The following is a 21,762-nucleotide window of genomic DNA, read 5'->3' as shown; positions in this document are numbered from 1 at the left end:
AAACTCTTGTGAGTTTTTTTTGTTGTTGTCATTATATTTATCCAAACAAATGTACCTTTAGTTGTACCAGGCGTTAAAATTAACAAGAAATTGAAGAAAACAAGGGTGGTCTAATAATTTTGATCGCGACTGTATTTGAATCATGCTTGAAATAATTTAGTTTAGGTTGAGTTGTAGCAACACTACACAGAAACTTATGATATTCACTTCCAAATAAAGTCTAATACATGCGTTTTGACCTTAGACTTCTGTCATAACCCTTCAGTGAAATGGGTGGATGTCAAAAGGTTAAAGTCCCTGAGAGGCTGATTTTTAAAATGCACTGCTTTATATTTTCTCAGCTCTTTCTTTTATTTGCCGATGACCCCTCATTTCACATAAATATTTTAGCACACTAAGTCGAGAAGCAAAGGAAGAGAAATGCTCTACTTCTAAGTGGTTTCACATGAACAATAACAATATAAAAAGTATTAAACTCATCGAACACATTAGAACTTTTGGAGTTCTTCACATTAACTTCCTAGGAGTCACAGTAGAAAAACAAAGAAATACAACATTGAAATAGTCTGTAAAAGACCATGAAATCAGTTGGCATTTCTGTATATTAATCTATATTACAGCTTTATTTATCTTTACATTATCTATCAATGTCTGACTACTTTTGCTACAAGATGCTACTCATTCTCCTCTCTTCAGCGGATACATCAATTATTAATGCTTTTAATGATACTTTGACTTGCATATTCATGTCATGCATCATGCATAATTCTCGACTTGCACTTTCCAGAATTTAACATCTCAGACTTTATAGATTTCACTGCAATGTATATGTAAACACAAGGTCTATGTAAAGTGTGTATTTCTGTCAATGCTGCATTACTGTCTAGTCTTTGATAAACTATAATAGCTTGATAAATGATAAACATTTACAGGAACAAGGGAAATGATTTTTTTTTGCTTCCAACCTTAGTGTTAGCGGATAAATCAATTTTTTATTTAAGGTTAAAGGTTTAAGGTTAATTATTTAACATTTAAATGTCAGAAACTCAGACTTCATCCTGACTCAAATGCTGCTTAATCTGGAGTAAATGACATCAACTTTTACTAAGTGACACCAGCAAAATGTATAGAAATGTCTCATGAGACTGAGCCCAATACAAAACAAAACTATGTTCCAATAGGATTCAACCAGGTTTTTGAGTATGGCTGTAACCAGAATAAACAGTATTTCTTACCATGTAATATTAGAGAAAATGTGTCCCAAAGCACTGAAAAGCTCATATCATCTAATCGAAATCCACTGCCTCGCTGGCCGTTTTATTATATTACAAGAGATAAGTGATTACGACCTTTGAGATGGATCACTGAGACAATTTCTCAAATACCCCACTGAGTGACAGGTGAGTGACAGACACGCTGCACTGTGCTTTGCAGTAAACAGCAGCTACCCCTCCTTCTTTCCCAATGCTGAATTACACACTGCAATGTAAGATTGTCGCACTGTAATAATAACAATCATCGTCCTGTCTCACAAATTGTTTGATGCATCTATTTTTTCACTCCCTTAGCTGCTCAGGCATTGTAAAATATTACCCAGTTGCACATCAATCACCTGACTACATTGTCAACATGTTGTTTGCTGCCGCCGCTATTTTCCCCACAGTAATGGCAGTCTGGCAGCGAGGTGAATCAGGCAGCGAAGGAATTGAGTTGTCAATCACATCAGGAAATCACGACTGTAAAAATGTGTTAATGCTCTGTTGCGCCATTTGATTCCTCACAGCCCCTTTTGTCGTTTAGAATGACAGAACTGTACAGGCATGAGGTAAACCGTTACAAATCTGAGCGTCGAGTGCATGGAAGCAATGAAGTGAACTTGTGATGAAGCAATGGCAGAACAGCAAAGAAACTTCTTGTTTAATCAATACATTTATGATTCCCACAAAAGTTTGTTTTTTGCTGTATAAAGACCAAGCTTTCCTGGTTTTTGTTGCCATATTGTTTTATGACAAGTCTTACCTATCATGTGGTCTTGACAGGCAGTGTCTATGATGCGTCCCTCTTCATTTTCAGCCCTGGGGTTCATCTTTTGACTCATGATAAGGAGCTAAAATAAATGAGGAAAAGAAGAGAAATATATCAAAATCATACCACATTTACTAATATTTGTCTTTGAATAGATACGTAGCTGTATGCATATCATGTGTTACAGTAAATAAAACATATCCATTGCAGGAGAAGAATCCGAATTAAAAACATCCAGCTTGTAGACAGAGAGACAAACTTCTAGTTTTGTGAAATTTATTTTGTTCAGAACAAAGTAGGTACATTACTTTCATGTCTTACTTCAATTTGGCTATTTTACTTTAAAAAAAGAAGTGGTTTTAGGGCGGCGCAAAACGAAGCTTGTAGGTCAAAAAGGGTCGCTCCTTTGTTGTATTTCTGTGGGGAGGAGATAGAAGGGACGACTTGGAGGATGGTATTAAATGGCCTCTTTGTCAAATTGAGTGGGTGTGATAAGGGGCTCCTCCATGTTATCAAAAATCCACATCATCTGGATTAAATTTCCTGCATTATGCAGTGAGACTCTTTTTGTCATTCCCGTCCTTCATTCAGTCTGCTCCTTTTACTGTTTTTTTATAGTCGTCTGACTTTTTTTTTTTTTTTTTTTATTTCAGGCTCACTCAAGCACTCAGCCGTTCCATCATTTTTGGTCTTTTGACTGACTGATAATACAGAATAAATCCACAAGGTCAAAATTTTTTCCCTTTTTCTTACCAAGTATCAATATGATTTATAGAATCAAGCTGCTCAGTGGAGCCTCATTTAAGTTTCTACATTGCATTTTGGCTGCCTCTGTATGAGATATAGTTGTGGGAAAAAAACAACAGCACCGACTAGGGTAGATAATCAAAAAGTAGGCGATGAATTGTAGGCTGAGTCAGAACACAATGTGAATCAATAGTGAGCTTTCAGGGGATTTGATGGTGAAGAGGCGGCAGTGTTGATGTGTTTGTGAACATGTACTGTACCAGAGAGAAAAACCTGTAGGGATTTGCATGTGTATGTGAAGCCTCTTCAAACAGTCCAACAAGGGCCTAACAAACAGGCCCCAGCATCATAAAGTTCTATTACGGTGGCATGTTTGCTTACTTACAGCAGTATCTGGACAGATCTCCACATCTCCCTTCATTTCGCTGTGTTTCTTGGGTGTAGAGATCTCAGGTGGCGATGCGGCCACAGAGCTACCCTTCACAGAAGTCCTGCGAGGAAATAAGATTTGATCTGTTATTATTTCTCTGAGCTAAGTTCCTCTTTTATCAACTTGGCAGGTAGAAAGTGAGCCTGCTGATAAATTGCAGTGACCTCCTCTTTCAGTCCACAATGTGCTGGCAAACATAAAAGTACACGCCAAGTAATGGTATTAAATGTTTAAGGGTTTCTATGAAGCACCACCCTTTCGAGTGATTTGCTGTAGGTCCATTGGATAAAAACTGTCAGCTGTGATTTGAAGTGGGAAATCAATGAAGTGATGGGTGTGAAATGTGTGAAATGTGGAGCTTTCCCTGCTCAAAGATACTTTTCTTGAAGTGTGCTGACTGTGTGTCTGGATGCTGTGTCCAAGAACTGCTTATGCTCACTGGAGTGGAGTCATAACTCAAACAGACAGCTTCTGTTAGTGCTGTTTGTCATTTTCACAGAACACTCACGTTTAAATGCAACAATGGCTCATGTTTATTTAGTTTGACAAACAATTTATTTCAAAGTGCAGATTCAGTGGACTAAGAGACAATTCCTCGAAGAGTCTGTGACAAGAACAAATAAACAGCATCTCATTGATTAGAGATAATTCACTCTTGAGTCGTAAATAAAAACAAGCTTTACCAACCTGCCAAGAAGCTCCTTCACAAACTGGTCTTTGCCAATGAAGGCTGTCGTACACTGGATCTGACTTGCAATCTGACCCATCTGATTGTTGCAGTGGTCCATGATGGAGCTCAGCTTGTTGTTCATCTCAGACAGATTCTGTCCCTCCTGACTGTCTTTCGGCTGGATATCATTTTTCTTCTTATCCTTCTTCTTGTCAGACTTCATCTGTTTGCCTCCGAGCACCGATCCGATCTTCAGCTCCTTCTTTTCCTCCTTCCCCTTGGGAGAGTCTGCTTTCTTACCACTCAGTGCTGGGAGTTTGCTCTTACGGAAGCCGAACCAGTTGGCCAGAGAGGGGCCTGTCTTCTGCTTAGCCTCGGTGGCAGCGACCTTCTCCTGCTCTTGACATTTTTGCACATTCTCTTCGATTCCCATCATGACTTTCTCTTCGATGGTGCAGGCTGTTGGGCTGATTTTTTTTGCTTCCATATCTAGGGGCTTGTTTGCGGGATCTGTCTGGGTTTTGACTTCCCTGCTAAAATCTGGCTCATTAAGGGTGGCTGCTAAGCCTTGTGTCTCATGTATTGTGTTTTCTAAACTATGGACACAAGAGGATGCAGGCTGAAACTGTGGATGCGAGGCAACTTTTGCTGGCTTTCGGGCATTGTTTACACCAGTCCTATCGGTGATGGGCAAGCTACGTACCTCTTTTTGAGAAGGTGATGTGATTACCTGTGACCCCTCACCTTTGGAGCCTGATTTCGGAGTTCTCTCAGGGAAGATATTGTGACTATTTGACCCTGTCATGCCTCCATAGTGGCTGAGCCTGCTTCTGGGGGAGTGGATAGGGCTCTCAGTAGGTACTTCTAAAGAACTCTGTCTTGACAGCGAGTTTCCCCTTTCCCCTGAGTTTGTGATGATCTGAGTTCGGATTTTTCCAGGTCCGTCCAACACGTTGATGTTAGGTTTCTCCATGTAGTTAGTGCTGAAGCTCTGGCTGCGTGCTTTGGCCCCATTCATCCCCAAGGCCGGCTTTAGATGAGGTTTGGTAGTGACAGATATGGATCTGGAGAAAAGTTGGCTACCCCTTTTCCCTTTATCACAACTGTCGCCCTCATCTGCTAACACAGTTGTGTGTACTTCCTCTTCCTGCGACCTACACTGGGCCTCACCTTTCCCCTCTGAGATAGATGTGTTGGGTGGTGAATCAATACTGTACACTGGCTGTGAGCTGTCACACTGGGTAGAAGCATTTGAAGTCACAGTCTCCTTGGAGACTGAGTTGATATGATCTTTCTCATGTTTGCCTGGTACAGAGGGGCTGTTTTTATGGCTGGGAGGTGATTTTAAAAATGCTTTAAACCCCATTGGGATGCGAGTCTTTGAGGCTTTTTCTGCTGCACTTGGTGAAACCACTGAGCTGGGTGGGCTGATAATAGCTTTACCATTTTGTGGCTCTGTTTTACTTTGATTGGATTCCTGAAGTGATAATGGTAAACTAACAGAGGTCTTCTGCACTAACTGATGAACACTTTCATTGGTAGATCCTCTTTTACTTGTAAATGAGTTCTGAAGTGAGGACCCTCTGAGGGCACTGTAGGGAGGAGGGACATTCTTTGAGGTTTTAGGTGCATTTTCAGGTTCTGGAGCACACCCTGAGTTTGCAGAAGGGAGGTAGTCTTTCATGGTAGTCCGCTTTGAAGTGCCTTTAGTGGGTGTCTGAGTAATGGCAGGGGACTTTTGAAGGTGCTGACTGGTTTTGTCCACCAGTTTCTGAGGTGCAAGTGCAGTCCCGTAGCCTGCATCTAGGTCTAAACAGTCTTTATCTTTAATGGGAAGCGTGGCTTGCATATTTGGTACAACTGAGGGGTGATAACTCGGTGGAGGGCCCCTCGCAGTGGTTGGGGTGCATTGTTGAGCCGCCCCTGCCTTATGTGCTTGAGGTGACCCCTCATAATTTGGTCTAATCAGTAAGGACGTTGTGCGGCCAGGGGGTGGGGGAGGAGAAGGGGACCTGAGTTTATTTTTGCTAGTTTCACAGTGTTTGTCTCTGGTTGGCTGTTCGCCATTGTCATTATACTCCAAGTGCCGCCTTGCGAGGTGAGGGGAACCAGAGGAGGTCTTACTCCATTCAGCCCTACTTGGTAGCTTGGAGTTTACTGCCTTCGGGCTCTGTGAGCAGTTTCCAGGGTTCTTGATGTACCTAGACATTTTAACTGTAGGAGACAAGGGGGACTTCTCCTGAGCAGACAGCCCCGACTTTCCACTGTTACTTGGTTCTGTGGTGGAGCCCTTTGACAATCTCAGAGGGGATCCTGAAGATTTGTGACCCGGTATCTTTGAACCACCAGTCTTGGTTCCTACAGGATCATTCATAGGTGGAATAGAATGACCCTTATCAGCTCTACTGCTTGGAGGTTTGATCAATTTTCTTTGTGGTGTCAACTGCATTGACCGCCTCTCTTCACTGCCCTCCCTCCCATTGCTTGATTTTCTAATTCTGCTCTGATATTCCGATGGCTTTTCTGGAGACTCAAGAACAGTGTAGTTTCTTGCATTAGCTGATTTTTGCCTTGTCGGCCTTTCTTGGGGCACTAGTTCTGCGTAATTCGCCACTGCCTTGCCACCTTGAAACTCATTTTGTGGTCTAACACCTGCTGTGAGCTTCTGAGCACAGAGTTCAATGGGCTCCCCCTCTGCATCAAATATTGCTAAGATGCTTTCCTCAGACTGAGTACACTTGTCCCCTTTGGGTGCCTTAATCAGACTGAAAGGCCTGGGCCTACCATCTGCAGACTGGGTCCGTGCCTGGTCTTTTCGCAAGTGCTGGTGTGGAAGCAGCTTGGCAGCGTCTCTGGACAGCCTTTTGGGCTCCCTCTCTACTTGCTCTGCTGGCTGGAAAAAGGACATCCGGATATCACTGGACTCAGAGTTTAGTTCCTCAGTATCATCCATGTCTGAGAGGCGACTGGGACCCTCTGAGTCAGAAGGGTTCATGAGCAGCTTGCATGGTTTACTGAAGGCTGATGTCCGGCTTCCCTCTGGGAGAAAACTGTTAATAAAACTCATGAGCTTCTCAGGTCGCTCTTTAGAGTCATAACCAGGGGGGTGTTTTGTAGCTGAGCTATTATTATCTCCTCCTCCACTGTCCTGAAGCCCCTCCCAGCTACATAAACTGTCCGAGATGCTGTGGGAGAGCTTCTTACAATAAAACCAGCTGTCTTTGGTGGGAATATTATCTCCACGACTAGACTGAGCCAATTCATCATCTGCATCATCAGAATCGTAAGAAAACTTCTTGCTCCCAGCAGCTGCAGTTCTACCCACATTGTTAGGCTTGGACACCCCTTTACTGCTACTCTTGATACCCAGGGAGTAGATGCCCTCGTTGGAGTTCATGCAGTCTTTATAGCCTGACTTGGAGACCTTGGATGTGGAGGCACTCCTGTGTTTCTTCCTCTGGAGCTTTCTCAGGCCCTCCAGTATATGGCTCTCCTTGCGTCTGGTGGGGAGCTGCTCCTCCAGGGGGGCGCAGATGTTACTGGGAGCTGATGAGCCTAGACTCAATCTCTTCTCCCACGTCAGTGATGACTATGAGGTGGAAAGACACAGGTAGTCAAACCAGCTGATATATGATATTTTATTGTTTCTGAAGAAAATCAAAGTGCCTATTCAGGCAAAGATTTTGGTAATAATAATAAAGGTTACAGTGTATCTCATAAGCCACTAACAAACAATCCATAAAAGGACAAATATTCTAAATATTCAAATATAATATTCAAATATTCTAAATTCAAATATTATATATATTATAATTTTTTGGTTTTGTTTTAATTTGTCTTTAGTTTACATGCTTGGATTTTTCAGGCAATCCAGGATTTACAAAAATTGAAAGGGGCAGGATTCATAAAAAAACCCCCAAACATTTATTTTTAATTAAAAGTCCAATATTCAACAAATCCATTTGATACTGATAATAGATCTGCACTGTGGTTCCTGTACTACACTTTGTGTCGTGCTTTTTCAGTTGTTTTACTGAAATTCTAATTTTGTTTTTTAATTTTTGTTTTCTGCTTCCTATATGCATCAGGTACATTTTTATTTTTGTCATATTTTCATTTTTTTTTTATGATTAAAGAACCCAATTTTGCAGGAAATTTGCCATAATGCCCTTATAAAGTCCACAATCATGCAATGAATAATGTGCTACTGACAAACAATATCAGGATGCATCATCTGTCTTCTGAGCCATATTAATATGCCCTTCCCTCTAAATAAAATGACTTTTTATTCTAAAATAGCTGAATTGCCTCTTACCTTGAAAATTTTAATAATGGTCACAGAGCAGAGATAATAAAAACCTGAGGAGATCCTTGAGTAGTAAGCTAGGTAGCTGGTATGACTGTCATTTTTTTTTTTTTTTGTACCATTTTCCCACAGGAGCGTCCATCATTCCAGGTGTATGAGCCACTGGAGAATTCGCTGCACGCACTTGACAAGGACAACTCGCTGCTGCTACAGCTGCTGCGAGGGTATACAGGGGCTGGCACTGTCAGACTCAGCTGGCTCAGACACTTGGTCACAGGGAAACCGGCTTTTCCGTTCAACTGGACCTCCTGTAAGACAAGGAAAATGAACAAGGTTTCCTTAACCCTCTGTGACCCGCAGTTGTAACATTGCAACAGCAATAGAAGTAGGATTTCCTGAACAGGATTAGACAAAAACTACGTATCTCAACAAGCCTAAAATGTGATTCATATCAGCACGTTTCTTTTGTTGTGTTGAGAAAATTCATAAAAAAACATATATTCCAAACAATACTCTTTCCTCAAAACATATATTCCAAACAATACTCTTTCCTCTCCATCTTCAGCATCAGTTTCAGCAATTTTCCAATAAGTACTTGACTCTTTTCTGTTATTTTAAGGATATTTACAGATAGAAAACCTTCACAGTTAACGGAAGAATAATAATTCACATGACTGGGATGGATTTGTTGGAAAAAATGCAATACTCGACTTCAATGGACATCACTCACACACAAGTCCACAGCCTTGGCACTAAACTACATGATATTCAGCTAAATTTCAGCATATAATTGTGGTTATAATTCCAGATTTACAAGGATAAAAAAGTGTAGATAATAAGTAAATTTACAGCATTTATTTTATCATGTAGAAATACAATATAGTTTTATTATCATTACAAAACTAATCAAATTCTTTGCAGTTTTATCAAACAGTTTCATGCCACTAGAAGACCATTTTCTGACGTTACTAAATAAAAAAGTCTGATCATTGATGGACTTAGAATAACCAAAGTAGTGCTTGTAATCTCCCAACATTTTCATGAAATTTTCCAAAAAACAAGCAACAAGAAAACAGATCATATGTTCTTGATCAGAGGATTAATGAAAAGAGAAATATAATAAAAGCAATGTTTGAGTTTCCCTTAAATCTTAGGGGAGACACTATAATAATAATGAGTGGATCATTTCAGAAAATCAGAGTGTGTGAAACAAATGCAAATGCAAGAGTTACAGGTTATATTTCACTAATCTCGTAGTGATGCACACAAGTGCCACTTGTGTGCATGACTTCATACAGCCTATTTAAAGAGGTGAGGTACTTTTGTGCATTTAGCTAACAGGATCATTTATAAATCACATCTCGGGCATTACCATTCCATTTCCTCATTCTTCTTCTGGTCTCACAGCTCATATGAAAGTTTATCAGGTGGCATTCTCAGAGGGGAAAAAGGGCAAAAGAATGGGCTCAACTCATTTTCAGGCTTTAATGCATAATACATAAGATGACTAATGTACCACACTGTCCTATGGAGTCCTTTTTACTGAAGACGAGTCCCAATCGATGGTTTTCTGGTAATATGACAAGGATTTATTCCTCTTAGTGCTGGGTGATACTGCCAGTTCTTCCTGCTGCGAGCAGATGAGGGGTCACGACATCAGATAGTCAGAGCTGTATCTTAATATCTTGTAATGATTTCTTTAAGGGGTGGTGCTGCGGTTATGGTACCTGAACTATTCATACAGCTCAAGAAATAGAAAAATACATCGACTCCTTCCTGCGTGTTTCCCATTAAACTTACATTAGACGGAGAGTCAGTATTCCTGGAAAGCAGGAAGGCCTTGCTTCGCTCTGGCTCCAGAAGTAGGTCTGCCGCAGATAGATCCATGATGCGGGAGTGGAGTTTCTGAAAGGCACATGGAAGGACACAGTGAGTTTTGATGAGAATCTGAAAAGAGCCTCGCTGTGTGCAGAATGGTAGGAGGATTCTTTTCCTTTGCAGCATGTGAATACACTGCATGGGACCTGACTTCAAATGGTTCTATTAGCATCTCATTGATACACTTTTACTGTTACTGTATAAAGCCAGTGAGCTCTAGGCACTGTTCGCAAAACATCACTGCTGTCATCAGCCTTAAGGGTAAAAATGCGCAAACCTGCAAAACATGTTAACATTACACCTGGTCTCAAATGTAAAAATGTGTAAATATTGGAAGGAAGAACACACAAATTTCAGACTTAAGGGTAAAACATGTGAATATTGCACTCAGCCTTGAGGGAAAACACACAAATATCAGGCCTAGTATTGAAGGTATAAACACAAAAAACATGCAAGCATTGCACTTGGTCTTATAACTAAAACACACATTAAATCACTCAAAAGTTGCAGAAAATGTGCACACATCACAAAGTTTAACCCTCTAAGACCTAAATCATCTACTGATCTGAAATGTTTAATAACCTTTGAACTACTAATCTCAGTACATTGAAATAATAATAATAATAATAATAATAATAATAATAATAATAATAATAATAATAATAATAATAATAATAATAATAATGATAATAATAATAACAACTCACTGAATTTACTCAGAGCTTTTATGAGCATCTCCATAATTAGTAAATCTAATGTGGGAAAATACATGATTTTCACTGACAAATGCTAAATGTACAGGATACTATTGTGAAAATTGGTGATAAATCACTTAGGAAAAGTTAAAGGTTCATTTGGAAGTCACTACAAAAATAGTTCTCGGTCTTCATGGATTAAAGGTAAAAACACAAATGTCACACTGTCTTAAAGGTGAAAACATTCAAACACTGCATGTGGTGTTGATGGAAAAAGATGATACAAAATCTTGAATATAAAAACAGACAAATGTAGCCCCTGGCCTCAAAGTTTAAAATGTGCAAACACTGGACCTGGGCTCAAATAAAAACACATAAATGGTGAAAACACACAAGTTTTGCCCATTGTCTTAACACATGTTAACATCACACCCAGTCTTAAATGCAAAAATGCTGCACCTCGTCTTAAAATGTTGCACCAAGCCTTAAAAGTAAAAAAAACAAAACAAAACAAAACAGAAATGATGCACTTCAAGGTAAAAGTCACACAAATGCCACGCTTGGTCTTAAAGCTAGAAAAGTGCAACTGGTGTTAAAACATGATAAATGATAAAAATGATAGAAGCATTTAATGTTGCCTTAAAATGTCGCTCCTGGTCTTAAAGGTAAAAACACACTTAGGCTGTATTGAGTCTCAATTTGCTTAAACGCCTGATATTTTTATGCATTTCATAATCTCGTAACTACTAATTTGAATGTCTTTCTCAACATTTCCAAGGCTATACCGTACATTGAGACTGAAGAATATTATTCCAGCCTCAAAAATCCGTCTCCACTGGCACCACTGATTCGTACTCCACGCTCAAAGTCATTAATGTCATCAGCTGGAAAAAAACTAATGCGAATAGAAAATAATTGCATCAGGGAGTAAGGGATTCCTTTGATTTTTCTTTTTTTTCATTCCTGCGCTCGTCCGTGGCCTCTTCTCCTCTTCATATTTGACTTATCCAGTTAAGAGGGAAGGATACAAAACTAAATACATTTCCACATATTAATCTCAGAACTTAATTACGCTGCGTTCCCGCTGCTCAAATAAAAACCTAAAGTGGAAATATGCTTGATCTGATGCTGCATTTCCTGCCGCGGGTAAATCTAATGCTCACTGAGGGAGTATACAAATACATTTATTTTCTGAGCTCAATGGCTTAGTTTTACAGTAGAATTTTAGTAAAAGAAATGCACGTTTCATGCTTTAAACCCAGCACTCATATTTATCAACAGAGGAGCATGTTATAAAAGTGAAAGTCACCCTCAGCAAATGGAAACCGAGCTCAAAAACTCATTCTGTCATACCCATTCTAAAATATAAAAATAAGATTTATCGATGACTTTACAACCATCACATAAAACACGATGCTGACAGTTGCTATTGACTTTTTTTTCTTGTTCTGCAAGACGTCCTCTGAGCATGATTTGAGTGGAAAAACACAGCTCCTAATGATAGAAAAACTCAAGTTTCTCTTTTGTCTCTTAAGAGCAAACAAGCTGCATTATTTTGCCCGTGGCCAAAACAGAAGCGGCCTACGTTTCTCTCTGTGCAACATTCGGCACAAACATCCAAAGGAGAAGCTCTTTTTTGTATTAGCGTGAGCCTGTGAAGGAGCTTTCAAAGAGACTTCCTACTGTCAGTGACTACATAGTAATGGTGCCATGGAAACAGATCGATGCCCACTTTTCAGTCTTTTCAGCACACAGATAAGATGAAAAAGCTCATACTATTTTTGGAATGTATAAAACATGAAGCTCTGCATCTCTGTACAGGAATTTTCACTTCTAAACTTTTACTGTCGGTGTACTTTTTAATTTCTGTTTCATTTTTTGTTTTAGAGGTGCACTAGCAGTAGTTCTATTTCTGTAGTTTCTGCATAAATTAACTAACTTCAGATCCCTGTTTATTTTATTTTCTGGTTAATTTAAGAGAAAATCCTTCACATTTATTAAATCACACATTTACTGAAGCTAAAAATGATGAAGCCCTCAGTTTTACAAGTAGAGTAAAAGTTTATTTATTTTTATATTTGGAAATTTTCTAGATTTAATTATATCTGCTGTGTTGTGAAATGCTTAGAAGCTAAAACAAGTCCGATAAAAGAATTAATTACATCAGAAAACAATAACTATTGACATTTTTTTTAATTTTTATATACTACAAACCCTTAACATTGAAAGGAAATCAAAAGAAAAGTGATTTTATCTGCAGTTGTGTTTCACTTATTCTCTTTTTCAATGGCTCATTTACAGTTAAAGTACTAGTTTGAATTATATATACAATAACTTTTTATGCATTTGATTATTTATTCTCATTATTATTCAGGCTCTAAATGTATCCATGTCTGTTCTGTATTTCTAAGAAGATAAAGCAGATAATTTAGTCTAAGTTAAAGTATTTGTTTGATTTTTGGTGCATGTTTTTAAAGTCATTCCAGTAAAACCTATGATGCTCTAATGCGGTAATGCCGGCCCTTGCCACCAGCCCTTCCACCAGGGATGGGAGTGGCTGAGGTGTCACTCGAGGCCCTGATCTTATCGTCGGGTGCCGGATTTCACCTCCTCAGCATCCTCATCAAGCATTCAGTCAATAGTGTCACGGGGTCGTGCTGGGAGACGCTGAAAGGGAAGGGTAAATGACACGGCCGGGTTGGACGCCTCCTCAAACTTCTCTGAGCTCGAGGCTGAAAGCCAAAGTCAAAAATGTTAAATGTGAATTAATGCACGAGAGCTGTAATATATCATGCAAATATTGGCCTTTTATTGATGGCCAGTTAAGGCTTTAAATTCGTGTGATTGTCTTGGAGTTGACAGAACTTAATTGTCCAATTTTAAAGAAACAAAAGTAGAAACTTGACTGCAGAAGAGAAACAAGATCATTTAAACCAAAACTACTTCTGGAAACAGGGTAAGCTAATTTTGCTTGGAAGGATTATTTCAAATTAGAATAAAAAGTCACTAAAAGACCATATTGGACATTAAAATTAGAACTAGCTCATAAAATAAGGTTTTACTATTACTTCTAAATAAGAAAAACAAAATAATACATTTTCTTACAGAGGTTTTCTAATGAAAAACATATTTAACAAGATTCTTTTCCTTTATGGTAAATAATTAAGGCTTACGTGTGTAGTTTTCCTGCTTATTTTCTTAATTGTTTCACATTTCAATATAATTAATATCAAGGCCAGTGTATGCCTCTTAAACAAGGCCAAAGTCAAAACCATTACATGTAAATTTATGCATTAAAAATAATATATATATGAACTATATCATACAAATATTGGCCTTATTGATGATCAGATGATGCCTGAAATAACTGTATTTGTCTCTGAGCCAAAAGAGAAATGTATAGTCTCTTTTTAAAGTAGAAGAGCAGAGATTTCCTAGCAAAAGAGAGAACAGATTAGTCAAATGCTCTTAAATATAGACAAATTGTGTTGTGATAAGCAGAACAATCTGCCAGCAGGGTAAGCACATGTTCTGTAAACTAAAATAGATGTCTAGCCACTAAAAGACCATAAATCTAGAACAAAATATCAACATGTAAGCCAGTTGTGCTTATTATGAGCTAAATAAACACCGCTGTTTATAATACAATTTAAAAAATTAAACCGAGAAATGTATCAACCTTAAAATAAGAAAAACAGTCTTGTTTTTCTGGGATATGAAGAAAACCATTGTTTAATGTTGTCACTGGTTATATTTATATTTTAGCTGGAATGTCTGATTAAGAATAAGTTTGATATACTTTATTAAAATGGATGACTTCTGTAATGAATAAGCTGCTACAATTGGCCAGGCAATATAATGAATTCATTTATTGAGATGTTGCTTTGAATAGAAAAGAAAATCGAATACTTGATTCTCCTGTCATTGCCTGTCTGCAGTGGCTAATGTTATTTAAAATTATTTATGTTTTCTAAGAAATAACGGACAATGAGATGCTTACAAGGGCTGCATTGTGTAATTGACGAAGCTGGTTAAAATAGAATGATATTTTAGGTTATTTATCATAATTGTGACACATTTTCCTCATCTTATGTGTTGATTTTGGATTCATTCTCACCAGCTTTTTTTTAGTGTTGGATCCGTTCTGAGTTTTAAATCTAAAAATAGCTGATTTATTCATCTTTCACTTAAACAAAAATCAGTCTTTTACACGGACATAAATAATAGTATATTTATCTTGGTCACAAGTTGTTGCTGTTTGTAGATATAGAATGTACACAGTTAAAGAAACAGTTCAAATGGACAGAAAAACCTAATAAAAATAACGAGGATTGTCGAAAACAGCTCCTATCCTGGAATGAGTTTATTTCTACTCTTGTAGATTTCATTTGTCCTCAGTGTTCCTGCTCCTCTTCTCAGTAGTTCTGGCCTGACATTCTTCATTTTTCAATATAATGACTATCAGGCCTGAAAAACAGTAATAGGCAGCTTCCAAACAAATATATCAGTATTGGCAGCAGCTGTCAAAAAGTCACTGACTGAGCTTCTGCAACACAACAGCAGAAACACACACAACCTCGTATAGTGGAAGTCCGATTCATCACAAAGGATTTTCCAAGACCTCCAGGCTTCATTTAACTGCTGCACGACGGAAGACCGAGGCTCACCCAGAATATGACAAGATTTAAGTGAGACTGATGAGATATTTGCATTAAATATCTCACCTAACTGTGCAAATTTTGTCCAAGAAATCAATTTACTGCTGGTCTTTAAAAGTCTTCTAATTAGTTTTGGTTTGAGCTGAAACTTTCAGTTGTCAGCGGCTGCAACCAGCTCATGTTTGAGTGTTGAAACTGCATGAGCATAATGAGGTCACGGTGTTCACACTGTGTCCTTGGGGCCCTGAGGTGGCTCAGGAGACACCGAGCATTTGTCCGGTAATAGGCGACTCAATTGCCGCTTGGCTGTCACATTTTATATGCAGCTTAGAAGTGGAAGGGACTGAGCACTGGCTGTTTCCACTTGCATATTCTACATGTTTGGTCAAACCATCATTGTGCTGTTTTTTTATTTTTTATTTTTATTTTTTTAAGTGAGTCAATGTGAATATGTGTTTTTGGAGCTAACCGCATTGAGCTGCAGGCAGAGCTGGTGTAGTTAGCATCAAAGGCATTATGGTTCTTTATCAGAGAAACTCAAGATGCCCACAGGGAAGGAGAGAACGTTTAATTACTGATAAGCAAAAGGTCCAGAGCTAGATTGGAAACAGTACACTCTTATGGGTGATTAAGTCTTCTCTGCTCGAGGCTTTGGGAGAGAAAACAAATGACTATTCTGCCTGCTTAGATTTTCCATTTCATTAGATATGAATGAATGGTTTATTAAATTGGATTTAATAACTATTTAAGTTCTCACAAATATGAAATATATATTACATATTATGTCCATTTTTACAATTAATTTAAAATATTAATCTCCTGTTTTTACTCTTATGACTATGTGGTGCAAAAGTTTTCAAGTATCTTTACTTAACTTGATTATAGATTATTCTTACTTACTAATAAACTATTCTCAACACAGTTATGTTAGTAGGCAAAACAAGCTCAATGCTTTACTTTTAATGTCTCTGAAGAGGATTATTGGTTATTTATTTTAGCCACATTTAACATAACCAAGACCAACTGGAAGAAACAATTACATATATTGAAAAATAATTTCTTTGTGTATCCATAGGTGCATATCAAATGTCATAAGACGAAAACAACACAGAAGACATAAAATGAGTTTAAAGACAAGATGTAACGTGAAACGCATTTAAAAAGATGTAACAAGATATAAAGATGAAAACAATGAAAAAATGTAACAAGACGAGAACAGCATAAAAAATATAATAAAAGACACAAAAAACATTTGAAAAATGCTACAAGATCTAAACATTAAAAAACAAGACAAAAAACGTAAGTAGCAAACGAACAAGACACAGTAAAAAATGTGACGAGACTAAAACAATGTAAAATACAAGAATGTAAATGTACAAATGTATAATGACCAAAACAAAGTTAAAAAAATGTAACAAGATGAAAATTTCATGAAACAGAAGTAGATGTGACAAATGAAAACAACGAAGAACCATAAGACAAAAACTATGAAAATGTAACGATGTGAAACTGAAAAAAAACAAAACAAAACACAAGACAAAAGCAATTTTGTAAACGACAAAACAAGAAAAAACAAGATTTCTAAGACACTTTCTAAGTGTTTTCCTGACCTGTTACACAGAAGAACTTTATTTAACTGCAAATATATTTATTTAGAAAAACTGTAGCTATTTTTTGTCATCCATGAACCTTAGAAATAGGTGAAGTTAAGTGCCATTGCTTTGTATCTACACTGTTACCTGTATAGTTAGAAGAAATATTTTTACCTCTTCACATGAAATGATTGTGACAATGTGATTTATTCTGTATACATAGGAATAAAAAGAGGAATGTGTCTGAAAACAAAATTATTCCAACTTCATGGGAAACAGCGCAGATTTACTTGATGTTCTGACCATAAAGAATAATCTCAAACACTAAAAATTACTTGGTTTCTTCAACTTTCAACACTAAAAATCTGCCCTGAAATTGTTGAACTTATGATGTGATATTAGCTGTAATTGTAAATATTAACTAATGAGAACATTTTATCATGATGCATTCAAATTCTGGGATTTTATATTCTATGGAAATATGTTTTGGTTGGTTGGCTGGCTGGCTGGCTGGCTGGCTGGCTGGCTGGCTGGATGGATGGATGGATGGATAGATGGATAGATAGATAGATAGATAGATAGATAGATAGATAGATAGATAGATAGATAGATAGATAGATAGATAGATAGATAGATAGATAGACAGACAGATAGATAGATAGAAAAATAGACTTATATGTTTCTACCTCATTTGTCCTATTCATATACTTTTTCTTTCCTACATTATGTGAACTCGATCAGCCATTAATTACATGCAACTGTGACTAATGGTCAAAATATAAATCTTATAACACTGTTAAATATAGATGTTCTGACATCTTTCCTACACAGTTTGTAACAGACGTAATAAACTTGGGCAGCAGCTTGATGATCACAATATGATTAATTCTTCCTCTGAATCACTAGCTGATGATGGAAACCTCATTATTAACAAGGGAACATGTAGTCAAGTTATATTCCAGTGACAAATGCTTTCAGTGCTTATAGAGGGGTATATGTGCGTCACTGTTGAAATGTGTCATAATGTAGACGCACAAGAGGATTCACTTCCCATGACCTGTCTTTTACACGCATGGTCAAATAACATTGGAAAGGCAAAAAAAAACATCATACACATAAAGACTGGGCTGAATGCCATGTGATACGACTCCATCATATTTCAGTTGCCTTAATTCACGACTCCGGTGAAATTGCACCTCTTGGAGCTCCGCAGTGGTATCATCAATATCCCCTCTTCAAACCTTTTATATTGCAGTTTCGCTTCACAGTGTCCCTGCCTGTCCAATAATGGCAGTGGAAATGGCTGGAAGTGACAAGTAGCTTTACAACACACCCTCAGCCGTGTTATTTCTTTCCCCTCTCTGTTTTTTTTTTTTTTTTACTCCATTTGTGCCTTATTTTAGTTTTTCACTTCTACCTCCTTGTCGTCTCATGCTTCTCTACTATCTCATTTCTCTACATTTCCACACCCTCTCGTCTTATCTTCCCTTTGTGTCTCTCAGCTCTGTATTTCCCACTTCTTTTCTGCACAGACTGACAGCTGCTATCCCCACACACACACACACACACACACACACACACACACCCCCGTCAGCAGCTTGCTATTTTCATATTGACAGCAGACGAGCCCCACGGCAATTTGGACAATTATGTGAAACCCAACTTTCCTAACTGACCTTATTGCCTGTGCGATAGCGCATCGCCGCGGACAATAAATGGGCGAAAAGCGTACAGTGGCAGGTCCGTCTGTCTCATAATTACGCTTTAAAATTCAACCTGGAATGCACACACAGCCATTTTTCAGTAAATTGGTATTTTCCGAAGGGCTAGAGATGAACTGAAGCAATTTTCAGCCACTCAAGATGAGAGATGGATGAAGAATGTGGGGGTTGTGAAGAATATAAATACAGTTGGCTTTAGGTTTAGATTGTTACACAGGAAACCGGTTGAAGTTTTGTTTTTCTGTGTAATTTAAAAAATAAATCTGCCACATGATGTCCTCTCTCTTTCATTTTTATACCTATTAAATCATAGTTTAAGTGTAAATATCGTTGCCCTCGACTTTAAAGGTTCAATATGTATATTTGTGGTAGAGTCTGTTTTGTGCTTCCAAAGTTAGCTAAATCCATTTCTAAGCTAACGGTTGTCTCTGGTGTCCTCATCCACAATAATAGTCTATTCACTGATTGTCTACATATTTTTCCTTCTACTCATCTACAGTGTACAATGCTAGCTACCATTAGCTTTGAAATGGAGTTCACTAATGTCAACAAAAAGTCAGCTCTCATCACAAAACTCCTTTTAAATCTACACATGACCTTTAAACTACATTCAATAAACCTCTAGTCCAATGTCAAATTAGCTTTTAATCAAAACGTTAATGATTAATTTGCATCCAAATTGAAAATACGATATATTAACTTTATACTTTATCTTTTAAGATGGCTGCCATTTTTGGAATGTACTGAGCCAAATATATTGATGAAGTTCCTTCAGTAAAGTTAAAGAACCAACTGTTCTTTTGCTCTATAAATTTAACATTTTCTCAAGGCAGGAGAAATTTAAACATAAATGTTAAGCTATTATGAGCAAGCTAACTGGCAACCTTTTCAGCTAGCAATAACACTGCTTTTTTCTCTCTTACACCTTTCAGGCACACATTCATTTTACATATATTTATTGATTTAAAAAAAAAAAAAAAAAAAAAAAAAAAAAACTTTCACAACAATTTGACACAGATGCAGTTGTCATCAGTGTGTAGGTACAGTTATGTTGCAAAACTTTAAAACTTGCATAAATGTACCCCTTCTTTTGTCCTAAATGTAGTTTTCCACTATGTTTTACTCTAAATGTAGATTCAATTTAATTCTGTAGTGCCAAAACTTTGAACTCCAATTTATGTGTGATCCAACATTAACTTTAAACTCACATTTAATGAGGTGTAAGTTGTAAAATACAATGTTTTCTTGAGTAATACAGAGTACCTAAAATTAAAAAGACTGCCACTCTCTTATACTCATTAAAGCTCCAGAGACACATTTAATTTTAATTTATTTACCGACTTATTTTAAAGTTTCAGTGTGTGTTATTGACTGACTTGTACTGAACACTGTACTGAAAACTCTGGTGTTTTGTTTGTCCATTCAATGCTTTTTAATTTAAGGGTCCATATTTCAACATAGTTGGTGCTTTAGTGCTGGATGCAAACCACTATAAGAAGGACAAGAAAAAGCTTATTTTGAGCTACTTCAGAATTACCCATAACTGTGAAAAGAAACACATTTCCTCTGTTGAATAAACACCTCGTTCCAACATAATTAAACTACATCAAATCTTATTTTCAGGTGACTATACAGTACAGAAAACATAATTACCAATATAATATTTTACTTCCATGACTAAATATTCCTACATCTTTCACACTGAATCTTTAATTTGGTAAAGCATGGCTCTGCTTACAGATTCAACTTCATTTAATTTTAGTTTACTCATTAAACTTGAGTTTCCTAAATGGAGAGTTTGTTTTCAAATGTACAACAGAGCACTGCTAATGTTAAATCTGGATGTACTCATTTTAGGCTTGCTAACCTCTGATTAGATCTAATCTTAGATTGTGATCCAAACATTTCCCAGAATCAGGAGCACAACAGAGGCATAAAGTTGTCACAGAGATCAGTTCAAACCCATAAGATTAAGGTTTTCGGGCTAAGTAACATGATGCAGCCTGTGTTTTTTTCTTCTTCTTCTTCCAATATTCTGATTTACACAGTGATACTATTATTATAGGGTAAATGCAAGTTCATGTTTGTCTTTGGAAATGCTTTCCTTAATGGTTGTTTTCATTTTCTACCTTGAGGTTAAATGGTACATGCCAGAAACTCCTTAAGTGCATTTGTGAATGGACCTTGAATCCGGAAAAATAAATTAAATATCCAGATATGTAACCTCAGCCTGAACATAATGCATGATAAATAAACCAAAACATCAACATAAGACCCATTTGTGCTTTAAGGCCTACACTTTCTTTGTGTTTTCTTCAAAACAACATTGATAACAGATTGATAAAGATTCATGTAAGTGAGGTTGTTTTTCTTTTCTTTTTCTTTGTAAATCAAAGTGTTTACAGACTCCTTTGCACTCTCTGCATCTGCCTGAGACCTTAGAGCAACAACAACCCAAATGAAAAACAACTTCAAATGTATGAGAATAAGGGCACTGGCTTGTTTGTTGAGAATGTTGGAGAAAGCTGAACGAGAGCAGAAAAGTGGCCTTAACTGACAACACTAGTCAAAGCCTTTTGCTTGGTTTTGGGTGTGCATACTATACCTGGAGAAGTAGATCCGAGGCAGGCTTGATCCTCTGCTGGAACAAGACGCTCAGAGCCCGGTTTTGCTGCTCGAGGTCAAACACACGGGTTCGCAGCTTCAGACACTCCTCCCTGAGATCCTTTTTTGGGGAAAAAAAAAAAAAAAGTTAAATAAATAAATTAAGCTGTTAGGGCGCCATTAACATTCATTAAATGCAGCATGAATCGAACGATGTTGATGGGTTATTCAATAAAGCTGTAAAAAGGGGTCTGAGACGAGTGGTGGAAATGGTTTCCATGGTAATGAGAGACAAACCTTTTGGGTGAGAAGCGCCTGCACAACTTGATTGGCGACCTAAAAGACAGGAAGAAAAACAAAGTGTCTTAAGCCTCTTTGATAAGATCCCACTGAATGTATTTGATCCTGACAGGACTTTATAGTCTGCTTTTGTGCT

General features: G+C 37.5%; 2 protein-coding genes across 5 annotated transcripts in view; both read right to left on the bottom strand.

Moving 5' to 3' along the window:
- Positions 1-21,762, bottom strand: part of LOC115434446 (ly6/PLAUR domain-containing protein 6-like) — a 1,359,089-nt gene that overhangs the window by 1,136,965 nt on the left and 200,362 nt on the right.
- The window catches only part of LOC115434240 (nck-associated protein 5-like), a 197,458-nt gene that overhangs the window by 25,450 nt on the left and 150,246 nt on the right, over positions 1-21,762 (bottom strand). For all 5 annotated transcript variants that reach the window (XM_030156080.1, XM_030156088.1, XM_030156092.1 and 2 more), the window contains 7 exons: positions 21,624-21,662; positions 21,328-21,447; positions 9,979-10,083; positions 8,298-8,486; positions 3,890-7,461; positions 3,158-3,263; positions 2,020-2,107 (listed from right to left, as the gene is read on the bottom strand). In XM_030156080.1, coding sequence (XP_030011940.1) covers positions 2,020-2,107; positions 3,158-3,263; positions 3,890-7,461; positions 8,298-8,486; positions 9,979-10,083; positions 21,328-21,447; positions 21,624-21,662 — 4,219 coding nt within the window. The remainder of the gene's footprint in view (positions 1-2,019; positions 2,108-3,157; positions 3,264-3,889; positions 7,462-8,297; positions 8,487-9,978; positions 10,084-21,327; positions 21,448-21,623; positions 21,663-21,762) is intronic.

This window comes from Sphaeramia orbicularis, chromosome 2 (genome assembly GCF_902148855.1).
Source record: "Sphaeramia orbicularis chromosome 2, fSphaOr1.1, whole genome shotgun sequence".
Classification (NCBI taxonomy): Eukaryota; Metazoa; Chordata; class Actinopteri; order Kurtiformes; family Apogonidae; genus Sphaeramia; species Sphaeramia orbicularis.
The sequence above is the reverse complement of the archived record's forward strand: the minus strand, read 5'-3'. Positions and strand labels throughout refer to the sequence as shown.